At 49.6% G+C, this 17,125-nt stretch overlaps 1 protein-coding gene across 7 annotated transcripts in view; it reads left to right on the top strand.

Annotated features, from left to right (window-relative positions):
• Positions 1 to 17,125, top strand: part of KIF1B (kinesin family member 1B) — a 157,140-nt gene that overhangs the window by 136,164 nt on the left and 3,851 nt on the right. For 3 of the 7 annotated variants that reach the window (XM_084821829.1, XM_084821825.1, XM_084821827.1), the window contains 13 exons: positions 434 to 500; positions 1,502 to 1,586; positions 1,782 to 1,887; positions 6,389 to 6,503; positions 7,977 to 8,110; positions 9,429 to 9,490; positions 11,633 to 11,778; positions 12,153 to 12,392; positions 13,085 to 13,156; positions 13,307 to 13,428; positions 14,166 to 14,315; positions 15,292 to 15,484; positions 16,280 to 16,398. In XM_084821829.1, coding sequence (XP_084677955.1) covers positions 434 to 500; positions 1,502 to 1,586; positions 1,782 to 1,887; positions 6,389 to 6,503; positions 7,977 to 8,110; positions 9,429 to 9,490; positions 11,633 to 11,778; positions 12,153 to 12,392; positions 13,085 to 13,156; positions 13,307 to 13,428; positions 14,166 to 14,315; positions 15,292 to 15,484; positions 16,280 to 16,398 — 1,611 coding nt within the window. Of the gene's footprint in view, positions 1 to 433; positions 501 to 1,501; positions 1,587 to 1,781; positions 1,888 to 6,388; positions 6,504 to 7,976; positions 8,111 to 9,428; positions 9,491 to 11,632; positions 11,779 to 12,152; positions 12,393 to 13,084; positions 13,157 to 13,306; positions 13,429 to 14,165; positions 14,316 to 15,291; positions 15,485 to 16,279; positions 16,662 to 17,125 lie in introns of those variants that run through there. The other 4 variants (XM_084821822.1, XM_084821826.1, XM_084821828.1 and 1 more) reach the window with 2 other exon arrangements.

A 17,125-nucleotide genomic window follows, 5' to 3' on the forward strand; every position in this document is an offset into this window, starting at 1 on the left:
GGGCAGGATTCTGATGTTCTGTATTGCTCCTTGCCTCTCTCTCCATGACTCACAAAGCTAGAATGAAATGTGGGAAATAAGAAAAGATGCGTTTGGCTCGATTTGCAGAATTTAGATAAGTCACAGAATTTGACTTTCTGTTGTACGGAATTTTGGTTGCTTTTAGTGCAGAGTAGATACAGGCCTGTATGTATCACCACATTTTGCATACCCTCTGCCTTGTAGCAGATGTGTCAGGAGGGCAGCTATGGCGTTTTCCTCCACAGATGGTCTTCCCTGACATTTAATGTGCAGCTTACGTTATGGGCTTTCTGTTAGGATGTTGTTATGCACAAGCTTTTGGGCAGAGGGTTCATTAAAACATCTCTATGACTACGTGACTGCCTCTTCTCTCTCTGATCGGAGCTTTGTGCCTTTCTACTCTCCCATGCAGATACATTCCTGCTATTGTTGACCACACTGGGGGTCTACCTTGCCAGGGGACATTTCTGCTTCACCAGGTATTGTGATGCTTAAATGGAAGGTCAGCTACATTTCCAGGTGCTCTTTCCATAAGCAGAAACACGCCTCACCTTGGTGAATTCGACCGGATTCTGCTCCCACCTGTTGGCTGGTGGCATTTTCCATTGTTTACTGCTGGAATTCCTCAGGAATAATATGGTCTCAGCCCCAAGGCACATGTGTGCACACACAAGCACATACACATGAAGAAACATCCCAGAAGTCCTGATACCGGCTGGTACAAGCAGCAAGGAAAGAGTGATCGCTGGGAGTGGAGAGCCTCCCCCTCCCACCCGAGCGATCCGGACACAGCGTGTTCTGTCCTTGCTGCTGCCAGCAGTGAGGAAAGAACAGTCTGTATTAAGACCATACAGGATCGCTGTATCGGCATGGGGGAGGGAGGGGAAGGCTAGCAATTGGTGGTGGCAGAAGCAGCAACTGAAGCTACAAGAGTACAAATGGCGGGGGGAATCTGGTGGGGGGAGGGTGTTAGAGCACTGGGGGGGGCACATCCAGGCCCCAGCTTGTGCACTCCTAATCTAAGGAGTCAACACCTTTGACTAGTCTCCTCCCAACTTGGTGCCCTCTAGGTGTGTGTTGGGCTACAACTCCCATCATCCCCAGTCAGCATGGCAGGACTTGTAGTCCAACACACCTGGAGGGCACCATATTGGGGGAAAGACTGATCTCGGTAATGGATTATTGGAGTCCTCTTTGTTAACTCCAAATTCATGAAGGAGATGGCTATCAATGGCTACTAGTGTTGATGGCGATATGCTACCTCCAGTATCAGAGGCAGTATGCTGGGGAACATGGGTGGGAGCATGCTGTTGCACTTGTGTCCTGCTTGTGGGTTCTTGGTCAACAGCTGGTTGGCCACTGCATGAACACAATGCTGGACTAGATGGACCCTTGGCCTTATCCAGCAGGGCTCTTCGTATGTTCTTATGCTCTTAAGAAGGGGGGTGAGACTAAAGCTTTGTTTCCTTAATGCCCTCAGGGAATTCAGCGCAGGATCACTGTTACGATTATCCATGAGAAAGGCAATGAACTGCACTGGAAGGATGTGCGAGAGCTGGTGGTCGGTACGTCCTCCCTCTCTTGTATTGCCTCCTTCTCTTGCTGTGAAAAGAGAGAAATTCACACTTCAGCGATATCTCAGGCGAAGCAGCCCTCCAGAATCTGTTTGTCTGGAAATGGTTTCCGTTGAGTGTGGCCGCAAGCTAAATGTTCTCCTTATTTTTTCTTTTCTCCCCTCCCACCCCCCACTCCCTCTTTAGGGCGCATCAGAAACACAGCAGAAGTAGATGAAGCTGCAGTGGATGCAATCTTGTCTCTGAATATCATCTCTGCAAAATATCTGAGGATTTCTCACAGCTCTAACAGGTAAGAGGATTTAATCCTGATTTTGTTTGCTTGGCTGTTTGGCAGGCCAGGATATTCCAGCATTCCCCAACTTAGTGCCCTCCAACTGTGTTGCAGGTCAACATGGCTCAAGGGCACCAGGTTGGAGAAGGCTCATATAATCTTTGGCTCAGCTGGGACAATTTTTTTTGAACTAGATGTCAAAAATCAGCTGCCAGCAATAAGTCTTGGTGCCATGAGCAAACGTGGATTTCCATTTTTGATGGGCAGCTTGTTCCACGAGGGGAGGGTTCTTGTGATCCATCCAGAGAACATCTGTGATTGGGCAGATTAAAAATATAATCAGCCAGCCAGCCAACCAGGGGGCTACGGGTGGTTTGTGCTGAAGGAAACATTGTATTCTGCCAACCTTTTAAAATACTTCTTTAGGAAGTATTTTACTGATTAGTATCGCATATAATTTCTAGAGGGGTAGCTGTGTTAAGTCTGTTGTAGCAAACCAACGAACAACTGAAGGACTAGCACTTTCGTGTTTACTGGGGTTATAGTTGTGAGGTGCTGAGGATGATTTTTCAGCAATTCCTTAGCTTTGGTAGAAATCACAGATGAAATTGTGAACCTTTAGAACACGTTACCTCCACACTTCCATGTTTATCCTCATAATCATGAGGTCTAGGAACCATCTATTTAAAAAGCAACCAAGGAAACAGCACTGATACTGAGATCAGCCAGTGTCTGAGACACTAACAGTGTGCTAGGTTGCTATACAGATCACAGAAATAACATAATCCCTGAGTCACAAATCTGTACTGGGGGGTGTCAAGGCCGGGATCAAGGGAGAGAGGACAAAGTAGGGCCTTGACATTCAACAGCATGACTGAAGGATTGGCCAAAGTGGGTTTGGAACAGAAGGAAGATAGCCGATTAGCGTCGGCTCTTCCAGCTTCGAACCAGCAAGACTGTGTATGCAGCAATTTGACAGGAGCGGAGAAAAAGCGCCCAGTGAGGTGGTGGCCGATGGAATTCGGCATCCTTAGACTCCCCACTTCTTCTCCGTGGTCTGCGCAGTCCCACAGATGGCCTTTGCCAGCTGTGGACTGCTGCATTAGAGAAACATCTACAGCCAGGCTCGAGAGTGGAGCGTGCCCTCGTGGCTGCCACCCCTCAGTTCTGTTTCGACCACCCCAGCAAGGCAGGGAACTTTCGCCCCATACAACTCTCTCTCTCCCCTGCCCCCCTTGGGTAAAGGCAGCCAGCAATGTCAATGTGGTCCCGTCTTGCAGGTGTGACACTGCCCCCTTGTGTCATTAAATGAGTATCGACCCTAGGCCAATTATGTAGTCCCAACACATCTGGAGGGAGCCAGGTTGGAGAAGACTGATTCATTCTATCGGTCTCTGGTCTGCCCAGGGTTTGGCTCCTGCTCCTGGTGGGAAAATATGGGAGCAACAAAAGTTGAACATGCCGTCAGTTGGGTGCACGCCATGTGGTGTGTGGTTGGTGTTTGTTTTTGTTTTTTAACAATCTGCTATCTGCGAATGTGCTTTTGGGGGGGTTGGTGCTTTGGCTGCCTTTGTTTTTGTTTTCGTCTGCTTGTTTCTTCTCCCTCTCAGCTGTTCTTGCTTTGGGCTGCACTAACGAAAGCTTTCTGTGTCTTCACAGGCTCTTCCTTGATAAGGATGTGCCTAGGTATTTTCCATTCGCTTCCTTTGCGCATAAAGCTTCTGGCTTGCTAGAATGCTTTATGTCTCTTTCCTTTCCCAGTAATTAGCTCTGAACAAATCTCCTGAAGTATTCTGTTCCCCTTTCTGTTTCTGCTGTCCCTGGGGATTTGCGGATGCTCCGTTCAGCTGATGAATGAATGCACAAGTGCACATGGATCCCCCTTTTCCTTCTTGTGTTCCTTGCACCCCCTCACTGTGATCTCCCCAGAGTGTCTTTAAGTTCTGTCGTTACCTTTCTTCTCTTTTTCCGATGCCAGCTGGCCATGCCTCAGAAGTCAGCGTTCTTGGTTTATGTACCCACATAGAAATGTAAGGTGTGAGAATAGGCCCAGCATACGGTGTGGAGGTGCCTTATGTCATCACTCTGTCCCTCCAATAGCACACTTGGGTGGTGAGTGCCAACAGAAGTGGACCCCAAACGCCGCCACTGAGAAACAAGAGAAGCATCAAACATGCTTAGGAGAACCTCGAGGTTGGCAGAAGTACACAAGATCTTAAAGAAAATAAAATCCTAAGGGGGCAACTCCCCTGTAACAATGCCCCCCCCCGCCCCCCGCTCAGTGGGACTGAGGATGCTCAATAGCCATGGGATATTGAGTATCGGTTGGAAAAGAAAAACAGAAAACCAGGATGGAGAAGAGTGGAAGGAGGGAATGACAGACTGCAACCCTGAACAAGAATGCACTGCTAGGGGTTTAGGAGATATTGCAAGTTTTTGTTGCAGGTCCAAATTGTTGCATCTCTGAAGCTAAGTAGGTTTGGACTTGGCCAGAACCTGGATGGGAATTTCTGCCTTGCAAGAAGGGTGGAGCAAATGTAATAACTACATTAGAGATCAGAAATTAGAAACAGAACAACTTCAAAATGTAACAATTCTCCAAATAAAGTTTCTTAAAATGAGCACAATAGAAAAGGGAAAGCTGCTGGACAAAGTAGGTTGGTAGTGAGCTTAGGGTCAGCAACAGGCCTGACCCCCATCCCACCCCCTCTGAGCCATATCTCCCTCTCCCCCAGTGGTCAACTCCTAGAGGAGAATCCTCCCTTCCTCCTATTGCAAGTCCCACGACCTATTAGACAAGAAGCTGTGAGTCAGAAGAGCAGGATGGATTTGTCCAGGTGGATGCTGAGGCATGGTGGCAGAGTGCAGGTCCAAGAGAAGGCCTCTGTTATCAAGGAGGTTATCTGTCCGCCTTCTGTCCAGCATCGAAACTCCTTTCTCAGAACCTTTAGGAGCTTTAGATTCCCAGGTTGGCTCCTAGTTTCTTTCCTCCCTTCTTTTCTCCATATTCCTCCTTCCCAGAATTCATGTGTTCTGTTCAAGAGGGTTGATCCCTTTTACATATGTCTTTTCTGTCTGTCTCCACTTTCTCTCTCTCTCTCTCCCCCCCCCCCTTGCAATTCTGGTTTCTATTTTGCTCACCCCCGTGGCACCAATCCAGAACCCTGACGGTGCCATGTTAACAATTTAACTTTACCCCCTCCTCTCTCTGCCCTCCCGCCCAAGATGTACTATTGTCATCCAAAATTTAACTGAGACAAAACTTTGCATGGCTGGCTAGTGGTTCCTTCTCTCTCTCTCCGCCTAGTTGAAGCAGATAGAGGTGACGGTGTTAAGACTGGAGTGGGCAGAAGGTAGACCTAGAGCTGCTGATAGGTCTCTGGGTGATTTGCAGTAGATCAGCATGGATTTCTGGTACCCAGCTGTCTAGCAAGAGCAGCAGCAGCAAAAGGCCCCTACCTGCCTGGCTGGAATGAAGAACATTTAGGGTAGCTGGCAGTAGATTTTTGCTTGAAAGGACTGCGAGCTCCGTTCAGTTTTGGTCCCCAAAAACAAAATCCTTAGCTCAGGATTCTTTCATTCGAAGCGTCTGTCTTTTGCACCGAGCTCTGGTTGGCAGCGCAGGAAAGTGTTATTCTTTTTTTTATGCCTAGGGCTGCGTGTTTACACAGGGGAGGGAGAAAGAGAGAGACCTCACCACCTCTCTCAGTCTCCTGTGTCCTTGATAGCCTGAAAGGCATTGGTGAAGGTTTTTACTTATCCTCGGCTTGCTTCCCAGCGTTTCCTTTCTTCTCTGCAGTCCTTCATCCTTCTTCTTTTATGCGGTGCTCTTGTTCTTAGGACATGCCAAGGCATAGGCCACCTAGTTTTAGGTGGAGTTCGAAAAAAGCTTTTCATATTTGTGGGGAAGAATCCTCAGCTCTGGTAGAGAGGTGTGGCTTTTCCAAAAGGTGTTTGCCACATGGGCTGCAAAAACCCAGGTGCCTAGCTGCAACTGGCACCTTAAAAAAGCGCTGTTCTTGGCCCATGTATGCTGCTGTGCATTGAATTTGGCTGCCGCCTCCTCTTAACTGTCTTAGTCCCATGCGGAACCTGGCTGCTGCCTCCTCTTAACTGTCTTAGTCCCATGCGGAACCTGGCTGCCGCCTCCTCTTAACTGTCTCAGTTTTGAACAGCAGCTACTCACTAGAGGAAGGGCTACTAAGTCAGGGGCTATGATTTCCTGATAGGTTTGGATCACTGGCACCCATCAATTAAGCGCCACCTGAATGAAAAAGAGTGAGGGGCTGTGAGTTAGAGATCAGAACACATCAGTGAGAACACAAACTGACTCAGCTCTCAGAGGTGTTTAGTCTCTCCCTCCCTTCATGCTGGCTTCAATGCTTTTTGCGACAACAAAATCTGGAGCCCTGGTTCTATCGGCAAGGATCCTGGAAAAGGTGCTTTGGCAGCAGTCGGCTTCGAGGCCTTTTGGGCAGTTTTGGGGCCACAGCTGAATGGTCTGCTCTGCTCCCTTCAGGACTTTCTACCGCTTTGAGGCAGTCTGGGACAGCTCCCTCCATAACTCCCTTCTCTTGAACCGGGTGACCCCTTACGGAGAGAAGATCTACATGACCCTCTCGGCTTACCTGGAGGTGAGTGTGCTCCGTGCCCCCAGGAGCTTGGATTGGAAGTGGGGGAAGAAAATCCAGACAGGTTGAACTACTCTGAATACTAGCTCCTACTGAGGGAACATGGACAGCAGTTTCTTTCTGCCCCCGCCCTTCTTTTCTAGGTCGATTGCTTGAGCGCTTTTTGTATACCCGGTATTGGATCCAGGTTCTGCTATGCTTAAGAGTGGACCCATTGAAGTTAGTAGGACTGAAGTGAGTCATCACTCACTTAACTCCAATTGATTTCAATAGGTCTACTCTAAGCATGACTAAATCTGGATTTTTAACCATTTTCATAACTAACATGAGCTTGTAGAACAGAAAAAATGAAACCAGTTGATGGAATTACATGTTTAAAGGCCACTGTCTAGAGCAGACTGAGACCTCCTTGTCTGGCCTATTCCACTTCAGGGTGCCGGTAGAGTTTATATAATGAAAGGTTCTTCTATGGGGCATGGGGAAATCCTCACATAGGAAACAAACATCTCAGGGATAAGGGTTCTGGCCTAGAGTTCTCCTTGACATGCTAGCTTTCTGTCTGCAGGGAACCTGCAGACTCTGGCCTCATCCATCAGCCAGAGAACCAAGGGCTGCTGGGAGGCCGCACCTCCTGCCTCCCAGGAAGAGCATCATGACAAGGGGGAAACCAGCCTGGCCCAATACATCCATCAATGTATTGGCTGTCTTTCCCCTCCTCCCTCCCAATCCCTTTTCCTTTGGTGTTGTGTCTTTTAGATTGTAAGCCCGAGGGCAGGGACTGTCTTTAAGTATTAGCCTTTGTAAGCCACTCTGGGAGCCTTTTTCGGCTGAAGAGTGGGGTAAAAATGCTCTAAATAAATAAATACAGAGGAGCATTTAGTCAGGCAAGCCCCTACCTGCATCCAGTCCAGATACAGGTTTGCCCACCTCACTGGGAACTAGGCCATTAGGAGCAGTTCAGCTGCTGGCTTTCCTCAGTTGAAATTAAGAGGACTTAAGCCCTTTTAAAGTTTTCCCCCCGTGTGCTTGCCCTACAGAAGGTCCAAAGTGGCTAGCAATGCCCAGAGGAAAACAAGACACAACTCTAAAACTATCTATTTAGGAGTTTGTACTTCTAGAGCAGAGAGACCAAGATACTAAAACCATCTTCAGACAGCCGTTTGGGGCATTATATCATGAGTGACTAATGTTGGCCTGTCTTACTGAGAGTAACTCTTAACTGTGTGAATTCATGTGATTTAAATTAGAGTTTAAAAACCCTGGGGGGGTGTTAAGCCCCCTGATCATGTGAGCACAGGCTGATCTTCATGCTTCCCTGTCATTCCATATAGTGAATGATAACAGATTGGAGCTAGAAGTATGTCTGGCTTAAAACAGCTGGCAGAGATCCAGAGGTGAGAGTGTGAGAACGCCTGTCGGTTGGTATGTTGGTTTAGTTGAAGGCGAAAACAGCTGTAGCCTCTTCCATCCTTCCAGCTTGACCACTGCATCCAGCCAGCCGTCATCACCAAGGATGTCTGCATGGTCTTCTACTCACGAGATGCCAAGATCTCGCCCCCTCGCCCATTGCGCAGTCTCTTTGGCAGCGGCTATTCCAAATCCCCAGATTCGTAAGTCGGATGAGTGGCCTTGTGTGTGCGTGTGCATTCTCGGGATGAACCCAGGGATATAAGGACTAGGCATGGATCTGCTTGGAGTTCTGTTGGGATTATTGATCGAATCCAGCCTGGAGATTGCCATCTCCTAACAAGGTTTCGAAATGTTGTTTGGGTTTGATGTTGGAAATCTTAGGAACATTGGAAACTGCCTTATCCTGTTGGTCCATCTGGCCCAGGATTGTCGACACTGATTGGCAATGGCCCTCTAAGGTTTCAGGCAGGATTTTTTCATGCCCTACCTGGAAAAGCCAGAGATTGAACCTAGGATCTTCTGCATGCAAAACATGAGCACTAACACTGATACGGTTCTCCCTTAGTTCAGGAATCTTCACTGGGGGTAGGGGAGAGTACAGTTCGCTGGTTGGGCACCTGCTTTGCCTGCAGAGAGTCCCGGGTTCACTCCTTGGCATCTCCAATTAAGAGGACCTGGGAGCAGTGATGTGAAAGCCCCTCCTCAGCCTGAAATCCGGGAGAGCTCCAGCCATCAGAGCAGATGATATTTGGCTTGATGGACAAATAGCCTGACCTGCCACAAGTCATCTTCTGATGTGCTGAGGCATCTAACATTATCGAGGAGCTAAAGCAGGGCTGGGGCGTGATTTCGGCATGATGGTTGAATTCTGTCTGGGAGAAGCTCTCGGAGGCTGCGTTCCAGCCAACATACCAAAGAAAAAGAGCTTTGAAGCTCTTGCTGCCAGGAGCTAAGCCTTATGAGAGGCATTTCAGCCTTTTAGAAGGGAGAAAAAGTGGACAAAAGCTGGAAAAACTACCAAACAATCAGTGATTGGGGGAAAGGAGGTAGAGCCAGGAAAACGGGGTGGAACCATCTTGGGAACCTCAGAGGGCTGGATTTGGAAGTTGCCCACCCCTGAGCTAAAGAAACCTTGAAGCAACAGTGCAGTGGAGAAGCCCATGACCTTGACTCATACATAAAATGGGCCACACAGGAAAGTTGCTCAACGGTTTTGTCGCAGAAGTATACTGGAGGCATTTTGAGTATTTTCTACTTTGCAGTTCATTTTTTTAAAGAGAGAGTTGATAAAATAGGTGCTGCATAAACATGGGAAGGAGAGGCAGTAACCGCAGTGCCCAGCCTATGGTGGTTTCACACAGCCATGCTGTCACGTGATAAAACACAGTTGTACAAATGGACTCCTCCTGTTTTGAACAACTTGGTCTTTCATGAAAGACTCTGCCCCTTCTAGAGACTGTCAGTTTGGCTTCTCTTTCCCAAAATAAAGTTTTGTTTTCTCTGGTTGTGTGGAAACAGCAATCGAGTCACCGGAATCTATGAGTTAAGCTTGTGCAAGATGGCAGACACCGGAAGTCCAGGTAAGGAGCTGCGCCTTGTGTGTTCACATCCACAATTGTAAGTATCGCATGTCTTTCTTGAACTGCGGTTGGTTTATTCCCTTATACATCACTTTTTTGCCAAAGCACCCAAGGCAGTTTGCAGTTTAACATAATCTAACAGGGGGGTTCTCAAGGGCCCCCTTGAGAAAGCTGAAAATGGCTGGGCCCACCAGTCACAGAATGGTGGTGTTGAGGTGGAGCCAGTCACAAAATGGCGGCAGATAGAGGTGGGATTTGGCATGATCAGCGTAATAATAATAATAATATTTGTGCATCATTTCCCACTACAAAAAGCTGTCTCAAAGCAACTTACACACACAGTTCAGAAATCTGTAAATATTTAACAGGAAAACCCCAAATCAATATAAACCATAATCAGCACAATAATACAAACACAAATAAGCACCATAAAACGTAATCTAAAGCAATACAATACGAAAGTCTTCATCCAGGGTATACAAAATCTCTCCCCCCAGCCTAGAATGAACACCACGAAGTTCTAAAATATATATAAACACAAAATATATAAAATTACTGATAAAACTTTATATTGAAAATGTATATTCCTCCTTTGGTAATTGCTAAATTCTTTGCAACAGTGATTTGCTTATAGTAGGGAGTTCCATAATTCATCTTTCCTTAAGTTAAGTGCAAACACTGGACCTGAAGGTATCATGATGTAGCCTCCCCATTTCAGTCAGAATTTGCTGATCCAGAGGCTCTAAGTGGAGGACCTTTGATTTTATATTTTTTTCATCCTCTCACTACATGCCTATCAAAGTATTCTTGCTGATCTCCTGTCATTTCTTCTCCCCTTCTTCTTTCACACTTGGCCAACCCCCACTACCAATTCCTTTCATCCCTTCCTAGAGGTAGAGGGTGGGCTGCAGCTCCGAGGCTCACCTGAACATGGACTGAGACCCAACAGTTTGAGAAACACTCAGGAACATCTCAGGAACTGAGAAGCATTCAGGACCCTTCTTCACAAAGCACATAGTTAAACTATGAAGTTCACTACCACACGATGGCCACCAATTTGGATGGCTTTAAAAAGGGATTGGACAAATTCATGGAGGAGAAGGCTATGTGCTACCTCCAGCACCAGAGGCAGTGAGCCTATGTACACCAGTTGCTGGGGAACATGGGCAGGAGGGGGCTGTTGCGCTCATGTCCTGCTTGTGGGTTTCCCGTGGGCAGCTGGTTGGCCACTGTTTGAACAGAAAGCGGGACTAGATGGACCCTTGGTCTGATCCCACAAGGCTCTTCTTATGTTCTTATGCACTGATCTAAGAGACATGCTAGAAAACTAAAAGGAAAACATGCAAATCCAGGCCTCGGAAGGTTCCTATTGTTACATGTTGACATGACAGAATGACCAGATGGAGTGTATGCCTCCAGAGCTGGTTCTGGGGAAGAGGACCCTAATGGCTGTTGGTCCCAGTCAGGCCCATTGGAGGTGGCCTCCCTTTTCCTGATAGAATGGCTGCTGGTGGAGACAGGGCCAAATGGCAGCTGGTTTCCTCCAGGCTGACAGAGGGGGCTTGGCTGTCTGGCCCCGCTCCCTCAGATGCAGTCAGGTGGCAGCCTTTATTTCATGCAGACTGCCAAGGCGGCACAAGAATTCCAGCCCAGCAGCAAGAGCAATGGGGCAGCTGGGTAATTTTAGACCCCGGACCTAATTACCCTTTGCAGCCCTCTTTTAGACAGCCATATGTGTCTCAGATGCAAGGCACACAACCGACGTTTCTCTCCTGTTCCATGCTTTACACCACATTCCTGTTGAGTTAGAATGAAACCAAAAATGGCAACTAGAAACTGTTGGCCAACCCTGATTTAAAACATACAAAAAGGAAGACACTGAGTGTGTGAAGCGTCACGTTTCAAGCTCACGTAATTCATAGCACCAGCATGGCTACAGGAACAAAACGGAGTTTGCCTCTGCTGTCAGTGATTCCTTCCTCACCTGCCACTCCCTGGGTGGTCATTTGGGGGCCCCTAGCAGCACCACTGAGCGAGAGGAACACAAACGGTGGTTTGTGAGGTGAACGGGGAGCAGCAGCTTCACCTCATGGAAGAGATTCCTTTCGGGCGGCTCTTCACTTGAGCCCTTCCGTTTTTCAGGTATGCAAAGGAGGAGGAGGAAAGTCTTGGACACTTCTGTGGCCTATGTCCGTGGAGAAGAGAATCTAGCAGGCTGGAGGCCCCGAGGGGACAGCCTCATTCTGGAGCACCAGTGGGAACTGGAGAAGCTGGAGCTCCTGCTTGAGGTGGGTGGTGCGGGAGGGTATTGAAGAGCAGGTGCCCGGGGTTTCCGCAAGGCCTTGACTTGTTCATTTTCCCACTCCCACCCTGCCCCACAAGCTGTAGCTGCAAAATGGCAAGTTAGAACTGCCATCATTGGCTGCCCCGTTATCATCTCAACGCACTCACCTTGACCATTGAGCCTTGTTGACCTTGTTCCCAGAATCCTTGGAATAAACACTCTTGTTGTGATCTGGGGGATGGAAGTGGGAATTGGAATCCATAAGCCATAGAGCAGCCTCACACGCACCCCACCACAACCCTCCGCGCTCCTGACGTGTGGGAGTACATCTCCCATCATCCCCAGACCCCTCTTTGTGCCATTTCTGTTGCTCCTTAGGTCGAGAAGACTCGCCACTTCTTGCTGCTGCGGGAGAAGCTGGGCGACAGCATCCCAAAGTCCCTTAGTGACTCGCTGTCCCCCAGCCTCAGCAGCGGGACCCTCAGCACCTCCACCAGCATCTCCTCCCAGATCTCGTCCACCACTTTCGAGAGCGCTGTCACGCCCAGCGAGAGCAGCGGCTACGACTCGGCTGACATCGAGAGCCTGGTGGATCGGGAGAAAGAGCTGGCCACCAAGGTACCGGATCAACAGGGTCTAAACCAGGGGCACACAACCTCTTTCAGACCAGGGCCAAATTGCATTATGGAGGAGCTCTCAGGGGCTGCATTCCAGTGGTGGGCAGGCCAAAGGCAAAGGGGGTGGAGCCAAAGGCACAAAAATACCAGTACATTTGAGTCTAAAGCTCTTCCTGCCACTAACTAAGCTTTAGGAGAAGCATTTCAACCTTTTAGAATGGAGAAAAAGCCATACAAAAGTCAGGAAATGATTGGCAGTCAGGGGAAAAGGAGCATGGCCATCTGGTGAACCACAGAGAGCTGGATTGGGACCCTAGTTAGGCCACATTTGCCCCCCAGATCTGAGGTTCCCCACCTGTGGTCTAAGCCACTGAGATTTAATACCCCTCCTATGCAAATATGTTCAGATTTTATTATCTCAGCAACCTTGGAAGGAAGGGCAGGTCCATAAATGTTTGGATGTGGAGCAGTATATAAATGTTGTAAATAAATAAAGTGCCCCACATTGGGGAAGGATGGGCTACAGGAACCACAGTAGACCATCTCCCACCCAGGCCAGCTGTACGTTATGTAGAAAGCTAAAGGCCACCCCCTTTTTCTCATGTCATTGTTCCTCCCTAGTCCTGACTAAAACTCTCTTCCTTCCTTCCTTCCTTCCTTCCTTTCTTTCTTTCTTTCTTTCTTTCTTTCTAGTGCCTGCAGCTTCTTACTCACACTTTCAACCGTGAATTTAACCAGGTCTGCAACAGCATCAGTGATTGTAAGGTGAGTGAAATATTTGGAGGGAAAGCACAGAATAGTTAGCTTTTGTGGCGGGATGATCGAGGTTTCTGTCTGACCACTCTGTGCAATGGCGTGTTGCGAATCACGGTCGTTACGATTGCTCACTGCCAGTCGCTTGTGTTTTTCTCCCAGCTGTCCGATATCTCTCCAATTGGGCGGGACCCGTCGGTATCAAGTTTCAGCAGTGCCACCCTCACACCTTCCTCTACCTGCCCTTCCCTGTCAGATTCCAGATGCAACTCGGTGGACCAGAAGTGAGTTGAACTGATGGGAGATGCCCTGTCTGGCTTCCTTCTGTGTTCCCATCATTCAGTAGTCTACCTGCAGGTCTGATTGGGCCCACGGAGCCTGTCTCTCTGCCCCCCATGAACCTCTTCACTCTTTCCCACTCTCCCCTGCTAGTCCTAGTCCTGGGGTCTCCAATGTACCTTGTGTGCCAGTGTACCCGTGGACACTTCTCCCAGCACCCACCAAGCTTCCTGCCCCTCCTAATTTTTATTTTATTTCTTAAGATTTATCTAATTATTTGTTATTGAGAGGCTTGCATACTACAAAGTGAAGTTCTCCCCCCCCCCCCCGCTCCCTGGGGGCACCATCTTTATTTGGGTTCAAAAGAGTGGGTTTGTGTTTTGGAGCACAGACAAAGGAGTGTTTCATCGAATGCATGTCATTTCAGGCAGTACTCGGGCACCAGAAGGCCCTGGGATCAGCTGGTAACAGGGTTGGTGGTGAGAAGATAGAACTAGCCCGTGTGGTCATGGGAATACTACTCCTTTATGTAATGATTTTCTTCCTGCGTCCCATTTCCATGTGGACTAGCATCTTATTGTGGAAGTGGATGCTTCCAGTCTCTCCGCCAGAGGAATGGGAAAGTTCATACACCTATCGCTCAACTGTGTTGCATGCGAGCTGGGGCAATGTCTGCACTAAGCCAGTGTCATCTTCTGCCTTGCTTTGACTGACGGATTTCTCTTCCATTTTCTCCTTCAAGGACCCCTGAAGCGAATTCTCGCGCCTCCAGCCCTGGCCCAGAGGGGGAGCCCTTCCAGTTGATCCCACCTGTGGAAGCTTCGTACCTGGCCAGAGCAGGCAAAAATGAGTTTCTCAACCTCGTTCCTGATATTGAAGAGATCCGACCCGGGTGAGAATCTCAGAGTCAGCCGATCAAACCCGGCATATCCTGTAGCCAAAAGAAAAGCTCTCACTGCTTGAGGCCACGTAGAGCTGCTGCCATTCCGAGTTGACAGCACTAAGCTGGCAACTGGACCATTGCACTGAGTCAGTGTAAGGTAGCGTTGTATGGTGTGCTTCGTGCTGCTTTTTAAAATTTAACCATGTGTGGCCCTCCAGGTCTGGTTGGATTACAACTCCTATCAGCCCGAGCCAACATAGCCAGTAGTGAGTTGCAGTCCAACAACATCTGGAGGGCCACATGTCCCCCACCCCTGATTTCACCTGTCCTAAGCCAGCCGCCTTGAATGGCTTGAAAATAAGACTTTTGATGCACCGTTTACAAGAAACCAGGGCTGGCGTCAAAGATCGGCATTATTGGGCACTTGCTGAGGGCCCGCACCCCAGCAGGGCCCACTGACGAGAGCCCCTTGAGTTGCTCCTCTTCTTCACCATTGCCACCTGCTTCTTTGCCTGCCTCCCGCTCTGGCCCAGACAGCGGTGGTGGCGAGAAGGAGCAGCAGTGGATGCTGCGGCCTCCTTGCTCCCTGGCTCTCTGCCACTCAAGCAAGCCAGTGGTAGCCCTGATGAGAAAGAGGAGGAGGAGCCAGAGCAGCTGGTGACACTGGCGGTGAGAAGGCAGACTCGCTGAGGGTGCCTTGCCCCAGGGCCCTCAGAAGCCTGGAGCCAGCACTGCACGAAGCAGCCAGGGATGGTTCTGTTGGCTGGCTCAGTCGGGCATTGCTAGCTTGACCGGCCTGGCCCAGCTGACGTTATTTCTTCCCCGAACGAAGAAGCGGCGGTCGGAGCAACGGGCCCCTTTGGCCTTTGCGGGGCCAGTGACGCTGCGGCTCTCCCTCGAGCAGCAGTTCCACTGCAGCCTCCTCCTCTCGGAGCAGTCTCCAGCCGGGCCCTTGACGCCCTTCCTCCCCGCATTTCATCCCCAGCTCGGTAGTCTCCAAGAAGGGCTACCTGCACTTCAAGGAGCCGCTCTCCCCGTCGTGGGCCAAGCACTTCGTGGTGGTCCGCCGCCCATATGCCTTCATCTACAACGGCGACAAGGACCCCGTGGAGAGGGGGATCATCAACCTCTCCACCGCCCAGGTGGAGTACAGCGTGGATCAGCAGGCCACGGTGAAGGTCAGTTGCGGCGCTGTGGGGGACGCTGTGAGTTGAAGTCCACCCCATCTGGAGGGCACCAGATCGGGGAAGAGCACGGATGTTAAGCCCTTTTCAGCCCGGGGGCCGAATTCCATTTTGGTAGAAGCTGTTGGGGGGCTGCATTCCAGTGGCAGATGGGGCCCAAGGCAACAGGGGCAGGCCAAAATATCACAAACACCAGCGTATATCAGCAGTGTGCACACACCGGTTCTGGCAGGGAACTGCACGGTTTGCAGCAGGACAAAAGATCTTTGGACACACACACACCCCCCCCCAGCCCAGCGAATACTGAGCATGCTCTGTGGGCACAGAATACTGACCGACTGTTGTGGGAGGGGAAGAACTGAAGCCAGGGTGGTGGTGGAATGGGATCCCTTGGCAGAGGGCAGGGATACCTGGCTGCTGGAAGCCTGAACAGGGTCACGTCACGCTGTCACCTTTTGTCGCAGGGCCCACTTGTACTAACTAAGTAGGAAGCAGCAGCTCTTCCTTTCCTCCCTTTTACAAATCCCATTGGCACAACAGCAGTGAGGGTGCAGTCACCCTCCTTTCCCAGATACCATGCAGATCAGGAAGGATTCGCTGCAGGCAGGGGTCGGGGGGCATAATTAATGTATTGAGATCTTGGCTCGTGGGAGAGCAAGGCACCAGCTGCCTCAAGATCCTCTTCCTGCCTGAATCTTTGCGAACTGTGAGTAACAAATTCCGGTTTTAAGCAGGATCTTGGAGCTTTTGAGAACTGCCTGCTTTTTTCTGATTATTTAAATCTTCTAGACCCCCAACACTTTTGCTGTGTGCACGAGGTACCGTGGAGTCCTCCTCCAGGCCATCAACGACAAAGACATGAACGACTGGCTATATGCCTTCAACCCACTTCTCGCCGGCACGATACGGTCAGTGGCACAAGCTGGGGCCAGGCGACCTCTGAAGCAAACCAGCCTTTCTGTCAGGAAAGAGGCAGGGGAGGCATTTTGTCCCACCGAGAGGTGGAGGGAAGCGAAGCGAAATGACTTTTGGCCTGCCGATGTGATGGAAGTCAGTGCTGTAGCCGGCAAGCGCAACTAAATCCAGACGTGTTAAAACAGGTCGCTTGTGCTTACAGCCAGAGTCGTCCTTTGGGTTTAGTTGATGAGGGGAACTAGGAGCTAAGAAACTGTGGAGGGACCCAGTGGAGGAATGGAGGCATCCAGGAAGACAGCGGGTCGGGTTGTGCTCTCCTGCTCAGGATGCGGGGAATGGTCAACAGGAAGCAGTCACTGAAATGGCAAGAAGTGGGCAGCCACTTAGGAACACTCTTCCAGCTCTGTTAGTGCTGTCAACAAGAGACTGAGAACCTGATCCTTGAGTGCACCAGCAGTGCCACTTTCAAAATCCATCAGGGCAGCTGATCTGGAAAGCAGCTGCTTAGTTTTAGCAGCTGCTTGGGAGGCACATTCCAGTATATGCTGGAAGCCTTCAGTGCTTTATGAATTTGGAAAGCTGGAGGCTCTTGGTGTGTGTTGTCCAGATTTTAGACCCTTGCAAGTGTGTGTGCGTGTGTGCACGCGCGTTCATTTATTTGTTCTTTGTTTCTGGTGGGTGTTCCATCATATGGTGCCCATTTTAGCTACAGCAAGTTCA

The sequence above is a fragment of the Heloderma suspectum genome, chromosome 15 (genome assembly GCF_057233095.1).
Source record: "Heloderma suspectum isolate Gila_16-S chromosome 15, 16-S_ref, whole genome shotgun sequence".
In the NCBI taxonomy this organism is placed as follows: Eukaryota; Metazoa; Chordata; class Lepidosauria; order Squamata; family Helodermatidae; genus Heloderma; species Heloderma suspectum.